At 37.3% G+C, this 21,650-nt stretch overlaps 1 protein-coding gene across 2 annotated transcripts in view; it reads right to left on the bottom strand.

Moving 5' to 3' along the window:
• Positions 1–21,650, bottom strand: part of CTBP1 (C-terminal binding protein 1) — a 408,406-nt gene that overhangs the window by 266,900 nt on the left and 119,856 nt on the right. For both annotated transcript variants that reach the window (XM_027826156.3, XM_043544846.1), the window contains one exon: positions 10,568–10,731. In XM_027826156.3, the coding sequence (XP_027681957.2) occupies positions 10,568–10,625 (58 nt within the window). In that variant the 5' untranslated portion in view covers positions 10,626–10,731. The remainder of the gene's footprint in view (positions 1–10,567; positions 10,732–21,650) is intronic.

The following is a 21,650-nucleotide window of genomic DNA, read 5'->3' as shown; positions in this document are numbered from 1 at the left end:
ACCAGGTGACCATGAATGATATCACTCTCCTGAGGATAACACAGAGAGAAAGAATGGATGTTGTTTAAATGCCAGCAAACATACACTGCAATGCTTTGTTCTACAATGATTCCCGAGTACGTGCTACTGGCCTGGAGTGGTAAAGTGTCCTACCATGGTGGGTGGAATAAGGCTGCCCTCCCCAGAAATCTTTTGCAAAGGCTTTGGGAGTATATCCAGGAGAGCCATGAATGCCAGGGCAAATTAATCATTAAACATGCTTGCTTTTAAACCATGTATAGTATTTTAAAAGGTACACTCACCAGAGGTCCCTTCTCCACCTGGCAGGTCCGGGAGGCAGCCTTGGGTGGGTTCGGGGGGGTACTGGCTCCAGGTCCAGGGTGAGAAACAGTTCCTGGCTGTCGGGAAAACCGGTTTCTCCGCTTGCTTGCTGTGAGCTATCATCTTCCTCCTCCCCAAAACCTGCTTCTGTGTTGCCTCCATCTCCATTGAAGGAGTCAAACAACACAGCTGGGGTAGTGGTGGCTGAACCCCCTAAAATGGCATGTGGCTCATCATAGAAGCGGCATGTTTTGGGCTTTGACCCGGAGCGGCTGTTTGCCTCTCTGGTTTTCTGGTAGGCTTGCCTCAGCTCCTTAAGTTTCACGCGGCACTGCTTTGCGTCCCTGTTATGGCCTCTGTCCTTCATGCCCTGGGAGATTTTGACAAATGTTTTGGCATTTCGAAAACTGGAACGTAGTTCTGATAGCACAGATTCCTCTCCCCATACAGCGATCAGATTCCGTACCTCCCGTTCGGTCCATGTTGGAGCTCTTTTGCGATTCTGGGACTCCATCATGGTCACCTCTGCTGATGAGCTCTGCTTGGTCACTTCTGCTGATGAGCTCTGCATGGTCACCTGCAGCTTGCCACGCTGGCCAAACAGGAAATTGAAATTCAAAAGTTCGTGGGCCTTTTCCTGTCTACCCGGCCAGTGCATCTGAGTTGAGAGTGCTGTCCAGAGCGGTCACAATGGAGCACTCTGGGATAGCTCCCGGAGGTCAATACCGTCTAATTGCGTCCACAGTACCCCAAATTCGACCCAGCAAGGCCGATTTCAGCGCTAATCCCCTTGTCGGGAGTAAGGAAATCGATTTTAAGAGCCCTTTAAGTCTAAAAAAAGGGCTTCATCGTGTGGACGGGTGCATAGGCCCATATCAGTGTTGCTTTCACAGCATTAGTGTTTTCTCTATTCCCAGTTTACAGGATCATGGTTTGTAAACAACTTTGTGATCTTTAGCTGAAAAGGACTTCACAAATGTCAGTCAGTATAAAACAGTGCTTCTCAACCAGGGGTAGGTGTACCCCTGGGGGTACTCAGAGGTTTTCCAGGAGTATTCAACTCATCGAGATATTTACCTCATTTTACAACAGGCTACATAAAAAGCACTAGTGAAATCAGTACAAACTAAAATTTCATACAGACAATGTCTTGTTTATACTGCTCTATATACTATACACTGAAATGTAAGTACAATATTTATATTCCAATTGATTTATTTTATAGTTATATGGTAAAAATGAGAAAGTCAGCAATTTTTCAGTAATAGTATGCTGTGACACTTGTATTTTTATGTCTGATTTTGTAAGCAAGTAATTTTTAAATGAGGTGAAACTTCGGGATACCCAAGACAAATCAGACTCCTGAAAGGGGTACAGGAGTCTGGAAAGGTTGAGAACTACTCATATAAAAAACCAAATTTTTAGTAAAATTAATGCAAAAAAAGAGACACCTGATACTAAAATAATGGCTTTTTAGGAAACACACTAAGCAGTGTGGGAATAAGATAATTATAAGATAATTTTTTGGTTCAGAAGAGAATAATGAAATGAAACTGAACAAAACAAAATTTAGGCGGGACATTCAGAAAAAAATCAACAATAATGGTCAGCTGGACACAGGTGTCCAAGAAGAAGTGGTGGATGCCCCATTTGTCCACCACCAAAGAAAAATGCATAAAACAATCAGAAACATTCTCTAGTCCAGGGAATAATCCCAAAATGGCAGGGGATGAACTAGTGGGCAGGAATGTCAGTTTCTATTAATGCAACACCAAAACACGTCTCAGAATAAAATATCAAATAGTAGATATAACCAAAAAAGCCACTTTTCCCTCCTACATTTGGCTAGAATAGTGTGTCCTTTTCTTTCTGATGGATGTTACTACCATTTCCATTCCTTTGTCACCTTGCTGTAATGAGCACAGCAAGGGGTGCATAAATGTCTCATTCAGGAACTCAACTACTGAAGAATACTACTGCCTGCTTGTTGATTAGCGTATCAGTCAGGGAGCACACAAATTGGTGCTCCGTTAACACAAATGATAGGGAGATGCTGGCAGGAAATCCTCCATGAGGGGTCCTCACCTATGAAATATACTTCAAAACTCTTGGATTTTTTTTAACCTTCTGGACATGCAGCAAAACTAGTTTTTTCTTACAGGCATTTTGGGGAGGATGGAGGTCTATAGAAGGAGGGGCTGAGACTGAAACATGATGTGGCAGGGGAGTGTCTTGAAATATTGCTGTGTATTACTATTATTTCTCTTACACCAGTACTCAATCAAGGATCAGGACTCTATTATGGGATGCACTACACTGGCATTGAACAAACTGGTAATAAGAAGACAGCCTCTGCTCCAGAGAATTCACAATCCTGATTTATTAAAGAAAGGTGCAACAGGTGAATTAAAGAGACAAATGGGACTGGAGGTGCAGCTGAGAAGGCAAGGTAATGGTAAAACAAGCATATATTGTGTCATGTGCAATGGCCTCAGGTTGCCCACCATTCTCAGGTAGCATGTTCTGTAGGCATCATAGATGGTAGCCTTGTGTAGAAAGTTTCTGTTTTTTCTAGTGTGAGTCTACAAATTGGTATATGTATAAGTGGAAGTTTGTATCAAAATATTTTAGCAATATATTTTAGATTTTTATTAATATTTTTTTAATATTGGGAAGTGCCTAGAGCTGTGGAGATGTGCCAGGCCAACAGAATAAAACGAATAAATAAATAAAATCCAAGCCTATCTTAAACTGACTGAACTTATAGCAGCCAGGTTTGTGCTATATCCAGGAAATATCTGGGAAATTGTTTAACGCAAATTAATAACAACATTTCAAAATCATAAAGACATTCCCATAATATAGATGCTTCTAACACCTTTCACATTTTTTTCTGGGTTAGTAGATGTAAGGGAAATTTTATATATATATATACACACACACACACACACATATACATACACACACACACACACAGACAAACTCTCTCTTTTATTTTTATTGACTGGGGGTGGGAGGGGATTTCCACTGAAAACTTGAGATAACTCCTGAATCCTCTGAACTGTCATGCTAGGATTCCCAGTCACAGAAGCACAAGGTGGTAGGTAATGATATACGAGGTGGTTTGCTATTCAGTGCAGTTATGCAGGCAACATCTTTATGTGAGCTTCTGCAGTTGTCTTTGAAACTCATAGGTGCAAAAGAAAAAAAGTGGAGAGGAAAATGGACCATCACTGCTATAGTCCAGAAACAGTAATCTATGAAAATATGCCATTTAAGTGTAGGCACTACATGGGTTGCTAGGCTGCCAAGAACAGCCAAGCAACAAATCACAGCATGTACAGTTTAAGACAATCTTATAACAGAGTGTGCTAGGCATGTTTTATTTTTAAGAAATCAATAATCTAAATTGCGATAATTAAATGCAAAATATGATCATATTTTTCCAAGGGGAAAAAAGTAATAAATCATGATTAGTGCATTTTCAAAGTAAAATTCAGACCTATTCTTCAATCCACTATAAAATCAAATGAATTTCAATATTAATGAACAAAGCCACTCACACTGCACAACATGTAATTAAAATTCCTACTACTTCTATTCGAGCTCCCTCTATTCACTGCCCCACCAAATTATTAAAACAAAGCAGTTACTATGGTAACTAATTCGTTCTTTGCATTATTATCCTGTTTCTAAACATCACAGCCTCACCAGTCTGACTTACATGCCCTAAATTCCAGTTTGATATTCTGAACTTTTGTGGTGATTGTCAGAAAAGCCTTTTAGGATCTATGCATTCATGCAGACAAGGATAGCTAGAGTGCAGCTGCTTTTGTTTATTGCAAGCAGAAATAACTGTTACTAAATTATTTGAGTTTGATAAATTGATCGTGCTCACATGCAAGTGCCGAACAACACTTAGGGAACAACCATGGGAGTTCGCAGAGCACTAAACAGAAAGAGGCAAACATGACCATCTGCAGGTTAGATAAACTGGAAAAAAAATAAAAAGTGCAGCTGGCACATGTTGTGCAAACTAAATAACACCTGCCTAAGTGGTATTTGATACCCAGAAAACACATGGGTGTGATTGATTCCATCTTCACAAAAAAAAAAAGAGAAGAGTGAGTCAATGGAGAATGAGAAACAGTAATAAAATTTCAGGGGAAAATATCTTATTGGCATTTTAATAAAATTTCTTTATTTAAATGCATATAAGTGGCTAAAACTAAAGATCTTGATAGTGTGGCACTTTGATCAATCATGCTTACGCTTATTCTTTTAAATTCATGATAAGTGCAGTGTTAATTTATATTTCTTTGTATTCTGTCATCAAATATTTAAAATGTCTGCCTCAAAATATCTGATAGGATTAGAGGAAATCAGTCTTTCCCATTCTTCCCTCTTCTATCCACATCTGCACTTTTTTGATTTCCTAATGCAGTTAGTTAGCATGTCTCCAAGTATTCACCGAGTCACCAGTTTAAAAGTCTCCAGCGCTAAAGCCATCTTTGAGGCTGTTGTAACTCATCTATATCAGGTACTTTTGAGAAACAAGCTTATTTGAAGCAATAGCAATCACAAAATAGGGCACTTTATCTGAATTTACCAGATAAAGTAGCCTACAATGGGTGTTCAATCTGCTAAAACTTTGTGGGCAGAACCAGGTCTATCAGCCATGAGAAGAGGGGAATAACTCCTTGAGATATATAGAGGATAGGAAGTCCCCCTCTGGAGACAGTTACCAAGATGTTTCCATTTTCAGCTTCAGTGTTCTGAACAATTTATTTTAAGAATTTTAAGTCTCAAATAGTCCTCTCCCATCTTTTTTTTCTTGAGAACCAAAAAGACTATTGAGTACAGACTTTTCTACTGTCCTGTCTGCAGGAGGAGCTTAATAAGCTACTCTTATAAAGAGAAATAAAATGAACAGAGAGCTGCTGGTTTTATGAAGGAGTTTTAAAACTATAAAACTTAAAAACTATATTTCATTATATCATAACTATAAAATCTAGTCCTCTGATTATATCATAGCTGAAAAAAAGTTTCCCTTTAACTACTACAACTTAGGATATTTTCTTCAAAATATAAATATATACTAATTAATATATTGTACAGTACATAATATATAAGCTGATTGATATACATACACAATCTTCGCTCTTCATTTTTTCTTTAAAACTTCTGTAACCTAAACCAACAATTTGAATGTTTCAGTAAAAGAGAAATCTTCTCAGAATATGCAATGTTCATTTAGGCTTTTTCCTTTAATGTTTTTCTATGTTTTCTTGTTAAAACAATACTTTTCTTTCCATTAAGGGATGCTGTTCAGCACCATTTTGGGCAAAATGGCCATTTAAGCCAATTTTCTTTTCATACTAGCAGCAATGCAACTTGTAATAAGTTAGCAACTTCGTAATAGCTTAACTATTTGCAAATTCTAAATCTCTCTTGAGGTGGCACTTAATGAAGATTCAAATTACAAAACCCATTTAAAGAGGCAATCTTCATCCAAAAGGGTGATGAAACCATCTTTCTCTGTGAAATGTGACTAGATACTGCATATTAAGAACACAATCGAAAATCACATGCTCATGCACTTAAACGGTACCATTATATATATATAATGTTTGGACTGGGGAGAAAGAAGAGCATGAGGGAAGGTAAATGCTCCCTAATGAACAAACTAAAACTATTTTACCATTCTGTTCTCAGCCTACTCATACTAATAGCATACTCATTGTATTAAGAATTCCAAAATATGCTTTACCTGAGTTTATTGCTCTGAATCTCTTGGCGGCAATCTGAATTCAACTGGGCATTTTATGATGCTTATTTTGTCTAAGTTTAATGACAACATATTTACAGATTCTTACGGGGAAATGAATCTAGGAAAACAGTTTGGAGTTGCTCCAAAGTGCTCTGAAAGCAGTGTGACATCAGAGTGGAAAAAACTATTAGTTTACACAGTTTACTTTCAGAGTAACTTGATCACAAGTAGGCTTGAACCTGAAACTGGGTTATTCATTGAAAATTCAGATTGGCTTATCTACAGAAAATTCAGATTGCCTCAAATATCTTCATTAGTTACAGTCGAAGGATTTGATGGCTATTCTACAGGGAAAGATTTCTGCAGCTTTTACTGTCTGATTTCCAATTTAATTTGTATTGGGTTGCTGGGGAAGGGACATTTTTCCAGTTCAGAATTTTTACTTATTTATTAACTAAGGACATTTAAGTTTACAAGATGGCATTTTTGTGTAGGTTAATTGGTACTTCACATGGAGGAGCAACTTTCACTTGGAAAAAACAATAAAATATTAGGGATCTTCTAGCTCCCTCTGCTGCCCTGATCTTTCAGTAAAGCTTCCCCAGTTACTCAGTCAAAAAGCATCACAATGAAACATTCCACTGTAACGCTTTCAGGAAAATGACATTTACTAAATATGCAACGCAAATTCACAAGAATAATATCTGTCAATGTGTAACACCGTGACCACTTTCCAGTATGACGTTTTAATCTAACTTGCAAATCGTCTACACATTTTGTTTTTTCATTTCTTTTATAATAATCTGTGTGAATTTACAAACTAGAAAACCTAGTCAGTACACACGTTAAATAACTACCTTGATTCTGTAAAACCTATTCTTATTCCACAGAATATAAAAATGTTCAAGTGATCAAAACTGATTTAAGAAAAGGTGGAAAAGTAAATGAAGTAAATTGTATAGTAGATTTCCTTTTTCAAAACTTTTAATTTATTTATTTTGGTATCTTACTCTACAGATTTTAGCAATTCTGCTTTGATTTGAGGTGGAGCATATATAAAAGGAATTCCCTAAGAAAAATATCTGCAAATTTACCATTATTCCATCATTAATACATATTGACTTACACTCATTTAAGGTTGGGTGCTTTCTCAGCTACACACAGTAAATAAAGTAATTCCCATAAGCAAACATTTGCAAATTTGGATGCCTCAAATTGGGCAGCTAGGTGCATACTGGGTAACCTAAATAAGTCGTCTGTTTTTCAAAAGTGATAACCCATCTGCAGCTTCTGTAGAAGTGAGTAAGAGGTCTGAACACTCAGCACCTTTGAAAAATCATCCCGCTTTTATTCATGTATCTAGTTATGTACTTAGGTGCCTAATTTTAGTCAACCAAATTAAACTATATGAATTAATCTGATTTTTGATAATCAGAGGCATCTCTCTCTCTCTCTCATCAATCTGGACAAAGATACTGGCCTAGGTCCTAGCTTCACATCTCCAGTGGGTGGTTCATAATATAAGCAGCTCAAATAGTCTCCATCAGTGGTTAGTTTTTAGAGAACATTTGGTATTTGGCAAGTCTGATGCTTATTACTAATAAGGAAGATGCCACACACTGTTCCTATAGATGCACAAGAAAAAAGCCTGGATAGGGAATGTTTTTAACTTCAGGTGCCCATCATTCAAGAAGAGTATTGATAAATTGCAGCGCGTTCAAAGAAGAGCCACAGGAATTATTACAAGGAGTGGGAAACATGCCTTATGTCGACAGACACAAGGAGCTCAATCTATTTAGCATAACAAAGAGTACGTTAAGGGGAGACTTGATTACAGTATATAGGCAACTACATGGGGAACAAATATTTAATAAAGGGCTCTTCAATCTAGCAGAGAACGGTATAACATGATCCAGAGGCTGGAAGATGAAATTAGACAAATTCGGACTGGCAGTAAGGCAAATTTCTAACAGTGAGAGTACTTAACCGCTGAAACAACTTATCAAGGGTCATGGTGGATTCTCCATCACTGATCATTTATAAATCAAGATTGGATGTTTTTCTAAAAGATCTGCTCTTGAAATTCTTCTGGGGAAGTTCTATGGCCTGTGTTATACAGAGGTCAGACTAGATGATCACAATAGTCCCTTCTGGCCTTGTAATCTATCAATCTATGAACCAGGCTCCAGACAGGAGACCCAAAGACTACAGATCCCCTCTCCTAGACCCAGTCACCTCCAGCTGTCTCCCACCATGATCTGTTGAGTTCCCAGCAAGCTAAAAATATCTTGCCAAAATTGGCATATCATTGTGACATTCCATCAATGGACAGTAAACTACAGACGGTTTTAAAATGTAAGCAAATATACTGCACTGTTTACAGTTGTTACAATATACAGTACAATAATAGCCTAATTAGAGCTAACTAGCCTACAAGAAGCCAAGAAACATACTTCAAATTTTCCAAATTACACAAAAATGAACATATTTTATTTTTGCACTGTGACACTCTTCCAACTGTTTTGCCAAATGTATACTATTTTCAACTATTCTGTGCAGAAGCCAGTTTCATGGGAGAGGGGGACAAAGGACAATATAATTGGTAACTAATTAATATTTCACATCCTTAAATATCCATTTATCTTCTAGGAAGAAACTGCTAAATGTTACCTCACAATTCTGTAATGTGAGTCAACACCTAAAGGTTTCCAACAGAGGCTACTCAGACTGCACACAATTATACATGTACGTCTAAATGGCATTCATAATTACAATGCAGTGGGTAAAAGGCCAGAGTTTAACTTTAATTCTTTGGCTTTTTAAACCGACAGTATTCCAGTTCTGTCATTTAGAGATATAACAGTAACTTATAAAACAGCATATAAACTGGAATGACCAAGTACATATTAATACCATCACTGTTTTAAAAAGTTATTCAAGAGAACACAGCATGCCATTTTACAAATTGTGAGCATCTAATTTTGAAAATCAGGCCCACAAAATTAAATCCACTGTTGTCCCTCCCCCAAAACTGAAGACTGGTAAACTATTTTTGTCACATACAAATCTACAACTAGAACACTACTATTCTATCATTTTAGAGAACATTTCTTCTCTAAGTGCTGTCTGACACCAATGCAAAAGTACATTAAAATTAGCATGTTACAAAAACAACTTTTGAAATGTCACATAGCTACAACAGCAATAACTAGAGACATTATCCTACACTTAAGTGGATTTGACAGTGAAAAATAAATAAGAGTTTAAAAAATAATATGAAAATATCAGATATTTAGAAATAAATATAATAGAGAAAACAAATAAGCACATTGGAACTGATAAGGAAGAAAGCTGACAATGAAGATGAACAATCTTTAAACAGCTGTGTAACAACCGTTTCTTGAACTCTGTAAAACATCTTACACATTTTTGCAAAATGTTAAATATTTAAGTAGTTCTATAGAATGCCAGCATGTCCCTGACAAAGATGTAAAACTCTGTGCATTTAGCTACTGAATCTTAATAGGGCCACATTTACTTTCTCTTCTGTCCCACTATTCACTATAATTCACAAAATTGCATGGATAGTGAACAGCACATAGAAAATTCAACTCTCAAAAATGATCCACTGACAAACCCCAAGATACATGCAGTACCTCAAGTTTTCAAAATACAACTCTGATGTTTTGAAAAGCAAAACTGAATTTCTGTAACCATAAAGATGTGGGAAACTACTTGTGCCTCAAAGAGAGATTGGCATTTTTAATATAAAAATTCAAGCATCCCTCGTCTTTTTGGATTTTTCTGTTTATAGGTATTTCATATAAAACCACTGCACAAATTTTCTCCCAACCTATTCTGATGTGAATCAAAAAGCACAAAACACCAGTGTTGTTTCAGACATTATACAAGAATAAATTATTTGTGGCATGAGATAGACTGACTGATCCAATTGACTAAAATCCTTCCAAATGACAGGCTGGCTCTTTTTTCTAGTACTGATCATTTAAAATATATTTCACATCCTGTGCTATCTGAAGAATCAGACAGTTTCTTGAATTTATTTGAATTTAACCTGTAGAAGAACATCAAAGAAACCACCCTCCTTAACAAGCATGTCTTAGCACTCAAAGTAAAAAAAACCTGCTGGTTCACACTATAAGATCTATCCTTTTGCAAGGTTTGCACAGAATTTACTAAAATATCAAGCGGGTAATGGACTGCCTTTAATGCACAACAATAACATTGGAGCTCAAGCACTAGATGTGGGTTATATCGCTTTCATCTCAAAAGAATAGACGTGCACAGTTATGATAATCTCAGCCAGTCAGTCAGTGATTGTGAGTCTATCATGAAAAGCCCTGACTAATTAAAAAGAAGTTTAATTACTGTAAGAAACACAGTTCCAACCCCCAGCAAGATCATTAATTCATAAAATTGGTTAACGCAGTCATGTTTTAGATTGTAGTATCTAACCTTCAAATATGCAATCTAGGCGTTGCCGCTTCACTTTGTGTTTGTCCATAAGAGACATGAGAACTGAAGTTCAGAGAATGTTACCACGCAGTTTGCTGCCAAACTCTTCAAGAATCAGCCACAAATAAAATTACTGCTGTATGTTTTTCAAAATGTCTGTTCACCTGCAAAAAGAAAGACATATCTGAAACTACAAAATGCAGGTAAACATACTCAGATTTTTCATCTTATTCCAAAATTAGTGATCTAAATATAAATTTAGACAGGTCAGAAAACATACAAGATTCTTAAAATATATTAGATAACTTAATATTTCAAAATAACCTTACTTTTGCAACATGTATAAATTGTAAGTGTACAAATAAAAGCTTAAAAACTCAGGATGGGAAGAGTTCACAGAAAGACAATTCCTCTTTTACTCTCATTTGGTTGTCTAGTATGTATTTTTACCCACCTAACACACACTCTTTCTGTACACATCTAGGATAGATAAATTATTTTAAAGCATTTACAGGTCAGTCCAGTAAGTCTAAGGAACATATTTCCCAAACAATTAATGAAATTACTATTTTCAATGCCCACTTGCAATGCTGAGCATAGGCATTCCATGTGATAACATTTACAAGAAGTGAGGACATGAACCTTTCTTGCGCTGACCTTTTAAATCTTACAATAAAAGGGTAAATCAGAGTTCAATATATAGACACTAAGGAACCAATTTTAGGGCAAATTAAATAAGAGGAAATGCAGCAAAATGACAATGCAGAATACCAACTTCTGTATCAGCGCAAATGGCAACTAAGTGCCAACTTTATGCATGATCAGATAAATTATCTGGTAACTATCATGACTATCCACTTTTAAAATTCTGTGTAACTGAGTAAAGATATGCAAATAATAACAATAATATTCAAATATTTGCAATGTTGTTGTAGCTGTGCTGGTCCCAAGATGTAAGAGAGACAAGGAAGGTGAGGTATTATCTTTTATTGCACTAACATCTGCTTGTGTAACGTACAAGCTTCTGAGCCACACAGAGCTCTTCTTCAGAACTGGGGAAGGAAATCAGAGAGTTCAGACAACTCTGATTTCCTTCCCCAGACCTGAAGAAGAGCTCTGTGTAGCTCAAAAGCTTATACCTTTCACCAGCAGAAGTCAGTCCAATATAAGATATTACTTCACCTAATTTCGAGACTAACAAATGTATTTGAGCATAAGCTTTCGTGGGCTACAGCCCACTTCATCAGATGTAGCCCACGACAGCTTATGCTCAAATAAATTTGTTGGTCTCTAAGGTGCCACAAGTACTGCTGTTCTTTTTGCGGATACAGACTAACACAGCTGCTACTCTGAAACCTTCACCTAATTTGTCCCTCTGAATACTTAGATATAACAACATCTTTCTGTTTCTGTGACATTGCAGCAACAGTCTGCATCTTAAGCCAAATCACACAGAACAGAAAAAAGAGAACAGGAAAAATACCTTAACAAAATGTAACCAACATGCTACATTGCATGAAATTCACCTGAATAAGCAGAAAAAGAAAAAGTATGGGAGGTTGACTATACAGAGTGTGATAATGCTATCACATTGATTCCTGCTTTCAAATACTAAAGCGCACATCGAGTGCCAAGGTTACAGAACATTATGTCAAGAGCATAACACAGCCAATGAGTTAATGATTAGACCTTTTCCTGCTTCTTTATATTACTAAACCGACAGCTTTGAACACTGTTGGATAGCCTTACAGTCATCCTGAGAATTAATGATTCTAGAAATAAGTCTATCTGCTCACTGCTTTCTAAAGGTAAAACTTCTTTTTAAGAGCATAAAACTATTGTGCATATTTCATCAACGAGTCATATGAAGAGTTCATGAAATTGGAGACAAGTAATACAATAAAGTGAATTACTTTAAATGTAAGAAATTACACTTATTTGAATTAAAACATGTACAGGCATTTATCCAAGATGTTCTGAGTACATCTAGACTGAAACAAACCGACTTTATTAGTTATTAATTATTATTATTATTATTATATTAAGCCCTTTGCTTTCACATAAAACAATTTCAGGAATAAGTGTGCCTATCATCCTCCTTGATCAATTTCTATCCCCTTCTTCACATTCCTCCAGTGGTTTCCTCTTGCTTTGACATCAGATTCATGTTCCTTGTCCTCTACTGAACATATGCATAACACATTCCAATTCCAATTTGGAATCCCACATAAGAACATAAGAATGGCCATACTGGGTCAGACCAAAGGTCCATCCAGCCCAGTACCCTCTCTACCAACAGTGGCCAATGCCAGGTGCCTCAGAGGGAATGAACCTAACAGGTAATGATCTAGTGATCTCTCTCCTGCCATCCACCTCCATCCTCTGACAAACAGAGGCTAGGGACACCATTCCTTACCCATCCTGGCTAATAGCCATTAATGGACTTAACCTTCATGAATTTATCCAGTTCTCTTTTAAACCCTGTTATAGTCCTAGCCTTCACAACCTCCTCAGGCAAGGAGTTCCACAGGTTGACTATGCACTGAGTGAAGAACTTCCTTTTATTTGTTTTAAACCTGTTACCCATTAATTTCATTTGGTGGCTTCGAGTTCTTATATTATGGGAACAAGTAAATTTACCTTATTTACTTTCTCCACACCACTCATGATTTTATATACCTATATCATATCTCCCCTTAGTCTCCTCTTTTCCAAGCTGAAAAGTCCTAGACTCTTTAATCTCTCCTCGTATGGGACCTGTTCCAAACCCCTAATCATTTTAGTTGCCCTTTTCTGAACCTTTTCTAATGCCAGTATATCCTTTTTGAGATGAGGGGACCACATCTGTACACAATATTCAAGATGTGGGCATACCATGGATTTATATAAGGGCAATAAGATATTCTCTGTCTTATTCTCTGTCCCTTTAATGATTCCTAACATCACGTTTGCTTTTTTGACTGCCGCTGCACATTGCGTGGACATCTTCAGAGAACTATCCATGATGACGCCAAGATCTTTCTCCTGATTAGTTGTAGCTAAATTAGACCACATCATATTGTATGTATAGTTGGGGTTATTTTTTCCAATGTGCATTACTTTACATTTATCCACATTAAAATTAATTTGCCATTTTGTTGCCCAATCACTTAGATTTGTGAGATCTTTTTGAAGTTCTTCACAGTCTGATTTGGTCTTAACTATCTTGAGCAGTTTTGGATCATCTGCAAACTTTGCCACCTCACTGTTTATCCCTTTCTCCAGATCATTTATGAACAGGTTTAATAGGATTGGTCCTAGGACTGACCCTTGGGGAACGCCACTAGTTACCCCTCTCCATTCTGAAAATTTACCATTTATTCCTACCCTTTGTTCCCTATCTTTTAACCAGTTCTCAAACCATGAAAGGATCTTCCCTCTTATCCCATGACAACTTAATTTACGTAAGAGCCTTTGGTGAGGGACCTTGTCAAAGGCTTTCTGGAAATCTAAGTACACTGTGCCCACTGGATCCCCCTTGTCCACATGTTTGTTGACCCCCTCAAAGAACTCTAATAAATTAGTAAGACATGATCTCCCTTTGCAGAAACCATGTTGAATTTTGCACAACTATTTATGTTCTTTTGTGTGTCTGACAATTTTATTCTTTACTATTGTTTCAACTAATTTGCCCAGTACTGACGTTAGACTTACCGGTCTGTAATTGCCAGGATCATCTCTAGAGTCCTTCTTAAATATTGGCGTTACATTAGCTATCTTCCAGTCATTGGGTACAGTAGCTGATTTAAAGGACAGGTTACAAACCATAGTTAATAGTTCCACAGTTTCACATTTGAGTTCTTTCAGAACTCTTGGGTGAATGCCATCTGGTCCCGGTGACTTGTTACTGTTAAGTTTCTCTATTAATTCCAAAACCTCCTCTGGTGTCACATCAATCTGTGACAATTCCTCAGATTTTTCACCTACAAAAGATGGCTCAGGTTTGGGAATCTCCCTAACATCGTCAGCCAGAAGACTGAAGCAAAGAATTCATTTAGTTTCTCCACTATGACTTTATCATCTTTAAGTGCTCCTTTTGTATCTCGATCGTCCAGGGGCCCCACTGGTTGTTTAGCAGGCTTACTGCTTCTGATGTACTTAAAAAACATTTTGTTATTACCTTGAGAGTTTTTGGCTAGCTGTTCTTCAAACTCCTTTTAGGCTTTTCTTATTACATTTTTACATTTAATTTGGCAGTGTTTATGCTCCTTTCTATTTACCTCATTAGGATTTGACTTCCATTTTTTAAAAGATGCGTTTTTATCTCTCACTGCTTCTTTTACATGGTTGTTAAGCCATGGTGGCTCTTTTTTAGTTCTTTTATTGTGTTTTTTTAATTTGGGGTATACATTTAAGTTGAGCTTCTATTATGGTGTCTTTGAAGAGTGTCCATGCAGCTTGCCATGTATGTTATGGGTGATGTAATGTCCATGAAGAGTGCTGGAGCCCAACTATAAGAATAAGTCAAGTCTTATTTCCAATGTTATCCAATGTTTTGGAAAGAGTTTTTTAAATTTTCATTTTATATCCCAAATGGAATAAAATAATATTAATTATTTCTCTTATGTGCAGGATTCAGCATTCTTAAATAACAGGTGTGACTGTGTCAGCAGACTGCATGTCCAGGCATTACACCAAATCCAACTGAGACAGCAAGCTGCAGTAGGTCTACAGGCTTTGAAAGAAGCAACTGCAAGAAAAGCAGCTTAAATTACGAATGTGATGAAGTATCCATTATCCTATTTATCTGGGCCATCCAGCAAAAATACTAAATACTAAAATACAAAATACTAAACTTTTTTTAAATTTGTAGATCTTTGATGTCAATAAATTACAGATACATTTTGTCCCCAATGCCAGCATAAGCAATCATAAAGCCAATGTAACTGACTAGAAGAGGCTCTCTCCCATGTAGAAGGATCCTCTGGTGGTGTAAAGTTGGCATAAAGGCTCTTATGCCAATCCACTCCTTCCTGCTGACAGAAGAGACTTGTCTGCGGGGTTCCCTATAATCTCTGAATCCTAAACTGCTGCATTGGCTCACTGGGGCTGTCAGCAGCTGGCATAATTTGGCACAGCTCTCAGGCTGCTATAATTTACGCCAGGGTACCAAGCTGACACAGCAGACTCACTACTGGGGGAGTGCAGCAGCCACCTTTGCATCCTGCCCTGAACTGTGCCGTATGCTCCACATCCTGAGTTAGAGCAATAGGCCACAAACTATGACCCTAATCCACTGCAATAGAATATCCATATATACTGTGTGCACAAGATGTGGGACCTGGATTTCACATGTAAAATGTAGAGCAAATAAGATACGAAACTTTGAGGAAGAACACACTTTTATTATTAAAACCACTTCAACACACCTTAAAGCTTAAGGAAGGTGAAACTGTAAACGAGAAACATGGAAACATAAATGAGCCAGTACCAAAGTGTTAGGCAACTCAAAACAATCAGACTTACATGAACTCTATGTCTCAGGTTTCATAGCAGGGGGCTTGGAAACCTGATCCCAGCTTTGCCAGAGCTAACAGAAGCCAGGTATGCCAACATGTAGCCAAAGCTGTGGAATATTGTGGCTGAAATTATGATTGACCTGTATTACCTGCTCCACATACACCCTCTGGGGTACCAGCCTCCTTCCCCACATCCTCCCCAAATGGGCTGTGAGAAGCAAAGAAGAATCTCCTCAGGGCAGATCCAGTCCACAGGAACAGACAGGACTTCCCCTAGGAGCAGTGAGTGAGGAAAGACCTAGCTAGGCAAATAACTAATTAACATATTTTTAAAAAAGAAATACAATAAAGAAGATGCAGTTTTTTAACAGTAAGGGTAATTAAGCATTGGAACAACTACCAAGGTACGTGGTAAATTCTCCATAACTTGGAGTCTTTAAATCAAAACTGGATGTCTTTCTAAAATATATGTGCTTTGATTCAGCCACAAGTTTCTGTGCCACACAAGTATCAGCGGGTAGCCATGTTAGTCTATATCCACAAAAACAACAAGGAGTCTGGTGGCACCAATCTGAAGAAGTGGGTTTTTTATCTTCACATTTATTTCGACTCTACAATCTTTGGAGCAGAGATGGTGTCTTTTGTGTGTACAGTCATAACACAATGGGGTACTGATCCTGCTTGGCACCTCTGGGCACTACCAAAATACAAATAAATCATACATTTTAAAATCCTAAGGATCTAGGCTTTACCATGCTTAAAAACTTGTTGTAAAGTTATACCTTTTTATGAATCATTCTATGTAGGATCACAGGCCTCATGTTTAAAATATTTAAATATTTTCTTCAATTTTTATTTTGAATGATGGTTCTTCTTCAAACAAAAATAAATCCACTGGCCATGACAGAAACAAAAATAATTTCCTGCAAATGCCAGCCATGGCTAGATGTTTAGTCATTCTGATAATTTCTATAATTTATTTAACTTCCCACCTCGTGAACACATATGTACCTAGTCCACATTGTATTCTTTCTTTCGTTTAGCTATCCACAAAAAGCGTTTTCTTCTGTAGTCACTCTACGTAGGAACCTGAATGACAATAGTGAAAACAGACCATCTGTAACCCGTGATCTGCAGTTGATGCTGGTTGAAAGTGTTACCCAGCTGTTTTCTCTCTTCCACAGTATGCATCCGATGAAGTGAGCTGTAGCTCACGAAAGCTTATGCTCAAATAAATTGGTTAGTCTCTAAGGTGCTACAAGTACTCCTTTTCTTTTTGCAAATACAGACTAACACAGCTATTACTCTGAAACCTAATATTAAGGAGCTTTTCTTTCTCTTTCAATTTAAGCAGTGATTCTGGTGTTTACAAACATTTTTCTAATAAGACAGGGCACTAGGAATTGTAACCTAGTGTGCTCTGCAAAAGATTTTTACTCATGCTTAGACTTAGATGGAGTATAATATACTCATGCTTAGACCCAGATGGAGTCTTAGATGGACACAACATTTTCGAGGGAAGGGACAAGCAACCCATAAATTGGAATTTATTGCATTTAGGGTGCAATAACAGGCCTCTGAAATCCAGAGTGTTCCTGCACTGTGCTCCTTGTGTTTGGAGAAAAAAGTAAAGATCCTGAGAACGGAATTTAGCCTAATAAGAATCCAAAGTAGAGGAGAAGAACTCCAGTTACTGTACAAGGTAAGTAACCAGACCACCTTCTTCGAGTGATGGTCCCTATGGGTATTAAACTTAAGGTGACTCACAAGCAGTATTTAATAAGGAGGAGGGCACAAAGAACCATACTGCATTACAGATTAAAGGATCACTCTGCTGAGCCAAGGGAATGGAGAGCTGTATGGGACACACCTGTGGATGCCAGCTCAGCTCTACCTATAAGAAAATTAAGCTTGCCCACAATGAGTTCTCCAACTATCCAACGAAAACAGATTCAGTACTCAGAAGCATTGAAAAAATATTCTGCAAAGAACAGACAGACAACAGGAGAGTGTGCTGCCTTCCTGGAACCAAGACATGAGACATAACTCTAAGGCTATGTCTACACTACCGGCTAAATCGGCACCGCTGAGATCGATGCAGTGGTGTTGATTTAGCGGATCTGATGAAGACACACTAAGTCAAAGGGAGAGCGCTCTCCCATCGATGTCTGTAATCCACCTCCCTGAGAGGTGGAAGCTATGTCGACAGAAGAGCATATCCCGTTGACATACCACAGTGTAGACACCACTATAAATTGACCTTAATGACGTTGATTTCAGTTATGTAACTTACATAACTGAACTAGCGTAACTTAGATCAACTTACAGCGTTAGTGTATACCAGCCCTAAGATTCGATAGGCTTCTGAAGTCAATGGGCAAGGATCCATAGGTGATGGTTCATATTGGCACTAATGACACTGTGTCATGAGATCTTTCATAGATAATGGATAACTTACGGGAACTGGGAAGAGTGTTGAAGAATGTCCAGGAGAACTTCTCTGAGATTCTTCCTATCCAATGAGAGAAGGAAAACAGAGGATTCTGGAAGAGAACTGCTTACTAACTAGGTGGTGCAGGGGTTTAGTTTTGTGGAATACTGGTCCACCTTCTTTGGAGATAGGGAGCTGTATAGTCTGGATAGGCTCCACTTCAGTAGAAGGGGAATCAACCTTCTCAGGGACAGGCTGGCTAAAGTAGTAAGGAGGGCATTAAGCTAACAACAAAGGGGGAGGGTAAAAAGAGGGAAGATATGTGCACTTATTTACCAAAAATAGAGATGATGAGAACAAACTTAATCAAGGAACCAAAGGACATGAAGAGAATTCTTGAATTGCCTATCCACCAATACTAGGAGCCCAGGTAACAAACAAGAGGAATTGATACAGATCACCAAATCATACTAGGGAACAGGATGATTGGCACCTTACACACCTATCTATAATGTGCAGGGCAGAGTGGGGAGAAAGCTGCGTGATCATGGGAGACTTTGATTTGAATGACATATGCCAGAGGTTTCATGCTGCCACTACTAAAACATCTTTGGAATTTCTAATTATAGATGACAATTTCCTAAGTCAAAAAAAGCATTACAACCATCATGGTGGAATTCTATTTTAGTCCTCACCATGTCAGATAAAGAAGAACTGATCACAGAACTTAAAATTAATGGTAGCTTAGATACAAGTGACCATGACCTGATCACATTTATAATGTGCAAACCACTTCAGATAGGTCTAGCAGGTCAGTATGGAAAAGTAAAAACTCATTAAATTTTAATGCAGCTTTTTAGTATAAAAGCTGGTATTTGATTAGCTCATAAACTTTTAGGTCAAGAAAACTTTTTTTAGAGGAAATAAAGAATGAAAAACCTATGAACTGGACTATTTACAAGAAATATCAAAATGCTAGTTTTATAGGGTCCAGATACAATGAAAAAAGTACAAAACAGCAGAAACTTTAATTCTAAGGGACTTCCATAGAATAGAAACTGGACTATTTTTTGAAGCAAATTTTATCAGAGAAAAACAACTTCTGAAGTAAAAATGCAGGTAGTGCAGGTATCCATACAAACAAATCTCCATGTCACAAATAACTGAATAGCGATAGAGATTAGCATTACTGTTAAGCCATAAGTTTTATAATACTCCTCAACATCAGTTTAAAATACAGTTATCATCAACTGAAAAAGGAGAGGAAAAATAAAATCTCAAATAAAATCAACAAGTGGGAGAAGATAAGAAAATAAATAAATGTTTTAAAAAACAGAAGAAAAAGATGGTTTTATTGCTATGAAACCTAGCATACTTTGGTATATCATAATGCCACTATATAAGTCTATGGTGCACCCATACCTTGAATACTGCGTCCAGTTCTGGTGCCCCATCTCCAAAAGGACATAGTGGAACCGGAAAAGTTCAGAGAAGGGAAACAAGGATGATAGGAAGTGGCTTCCCTATCAGGGGAGACTAAAGATTAGGGCTGTTGAGCTTAGCAAAGAGACGACTTAGGAGGGATATGGTAGAGGTCTATACAATCATGAATAATGAGGAAAAGGGGAATAGAGAAGTGTTATTTACCCTTTCCCACACAATACAAAATGAAATTAATAAGTTACCGCTTTAATACAAACAAGAGGAAGCACTTTTTCACACAATGCACAATTAACCTGTGGAAATCATTGCCATGGGATGTTGTGATGGCCAAAAGTATAACTGGGCTCAAAAAAGGAAGTAGATAGGTTCATAGAGGGTAGATCCATCAATGGTTATTACCCAAGATGGTCAGGGATGCAACCACATCCTTGGCGTGACCCTAAACCTCTGACTGCCAGAAGGGGACGACAGGGGTGGATCATTCCAACTGCCCTGTTCTGTACAGTTCCCCTGAAGCTCTAGTGCTACTGCTGACCACTGTCAGAGACAAAATACTGGACTAGATGGACCATTGGTCTGAGGCAGTATAGCAGTTCTTATGTTCTCCTTATGTTCTTATACTTAGAGATGCCAACCTGATGAAGCCAAAACATGTAACATGGGACTTTATAGGTGTGAGAAAGGCAAAAATAGGATAAGAAATGATCAGAGGGCGTTTCAAAAGCCTGGGATAAATGTCTTTATTGTTCAAAAGAACTCTACAACTGTAATTTCAAGATTCTGCATTTCTGATGTGAAAAATGGACAGTAAAACAGTAGTATAACATGGCGTTTGTATGGAACAAAAGAACTTTGGGTCTGAAATGAGCAATGCTTTCTCATAATGGGAGATAGTGAAGAGGTATCCTTCCATAGTTCACTGAAATTATACGTGATGCATTACATTCAACAAATGTAATAGCAATCTAAAATTAAAAGTAGCATTTAAAATTGAAATATTAAAAATTGATATTAATATTACAACTAAATTAATATTTTGGTGCCTGAAATCTGATTTCTTAATTCTGAATATAATGCATTTTCTATAGTGTTTATTAATTATTAATTATTAATTATTATTATTATGGGTTCTGAAAGTAACATTTTTTTTTAAATCTAGTAAAGCACCTCAAAATAGAGGAAAACAAAGAGTGCTTGTGCCATCTAAAAGCTAACAGAATTTTACTAGCGTATTTCTCAAAAATGTGGTGATCTCACAACGGCTAACACAATTTAACATTAAATATTTTGTTCTTAAATTTTCCAGAAAGGCCCATTTCATTATTGTAGTCTCTTTTGAAGACACTATAGTATGCTTTCCCATAAAATCAAAACAAGCCACAGTATAAAATTATCACACTGCTTATGATATACTGAAAAATGTTCATGTGAAACTTTCGGTGAGGCATAAGTAAGGCAAAGCAAGGCATAGTGAACAGAATAAGCAACTGATATCTGCTGCTGAAGAGTAAGTGTTCAAACCAGACTTTTGTGAGAAACTGGAAGGGACAAAAAGACCACAATCCTGTCTTGCCCGAAAAGCATACTGTTGGCAAAACACACACAAGTAGCTACTTGATACACATACAGAAAAAAGACGTTGTAGTTAAGCAACTTTCCCTTACCATTAGATGTCACTACAGTCAAAGAGAAGCTATGCAAGAAGCTTCAG

Source organism: Chelonia mydas, chromosome 4 (genome assembly GCF_015237465.2).
Source record: "Chelonia mydas isolate rCheMyd1 chromosome 4, rCheMyd1.pri.v2, whole genome shotgun sequence".
Lineage (NCBI taxonomy): Eukaryota > Metazoa > Chordata > Testudines > Cheloniidae > Chelonia > Chelonia mydas.
This window is presented reverse-complemented; position numbering and strand designations above follow the sequence as displayed.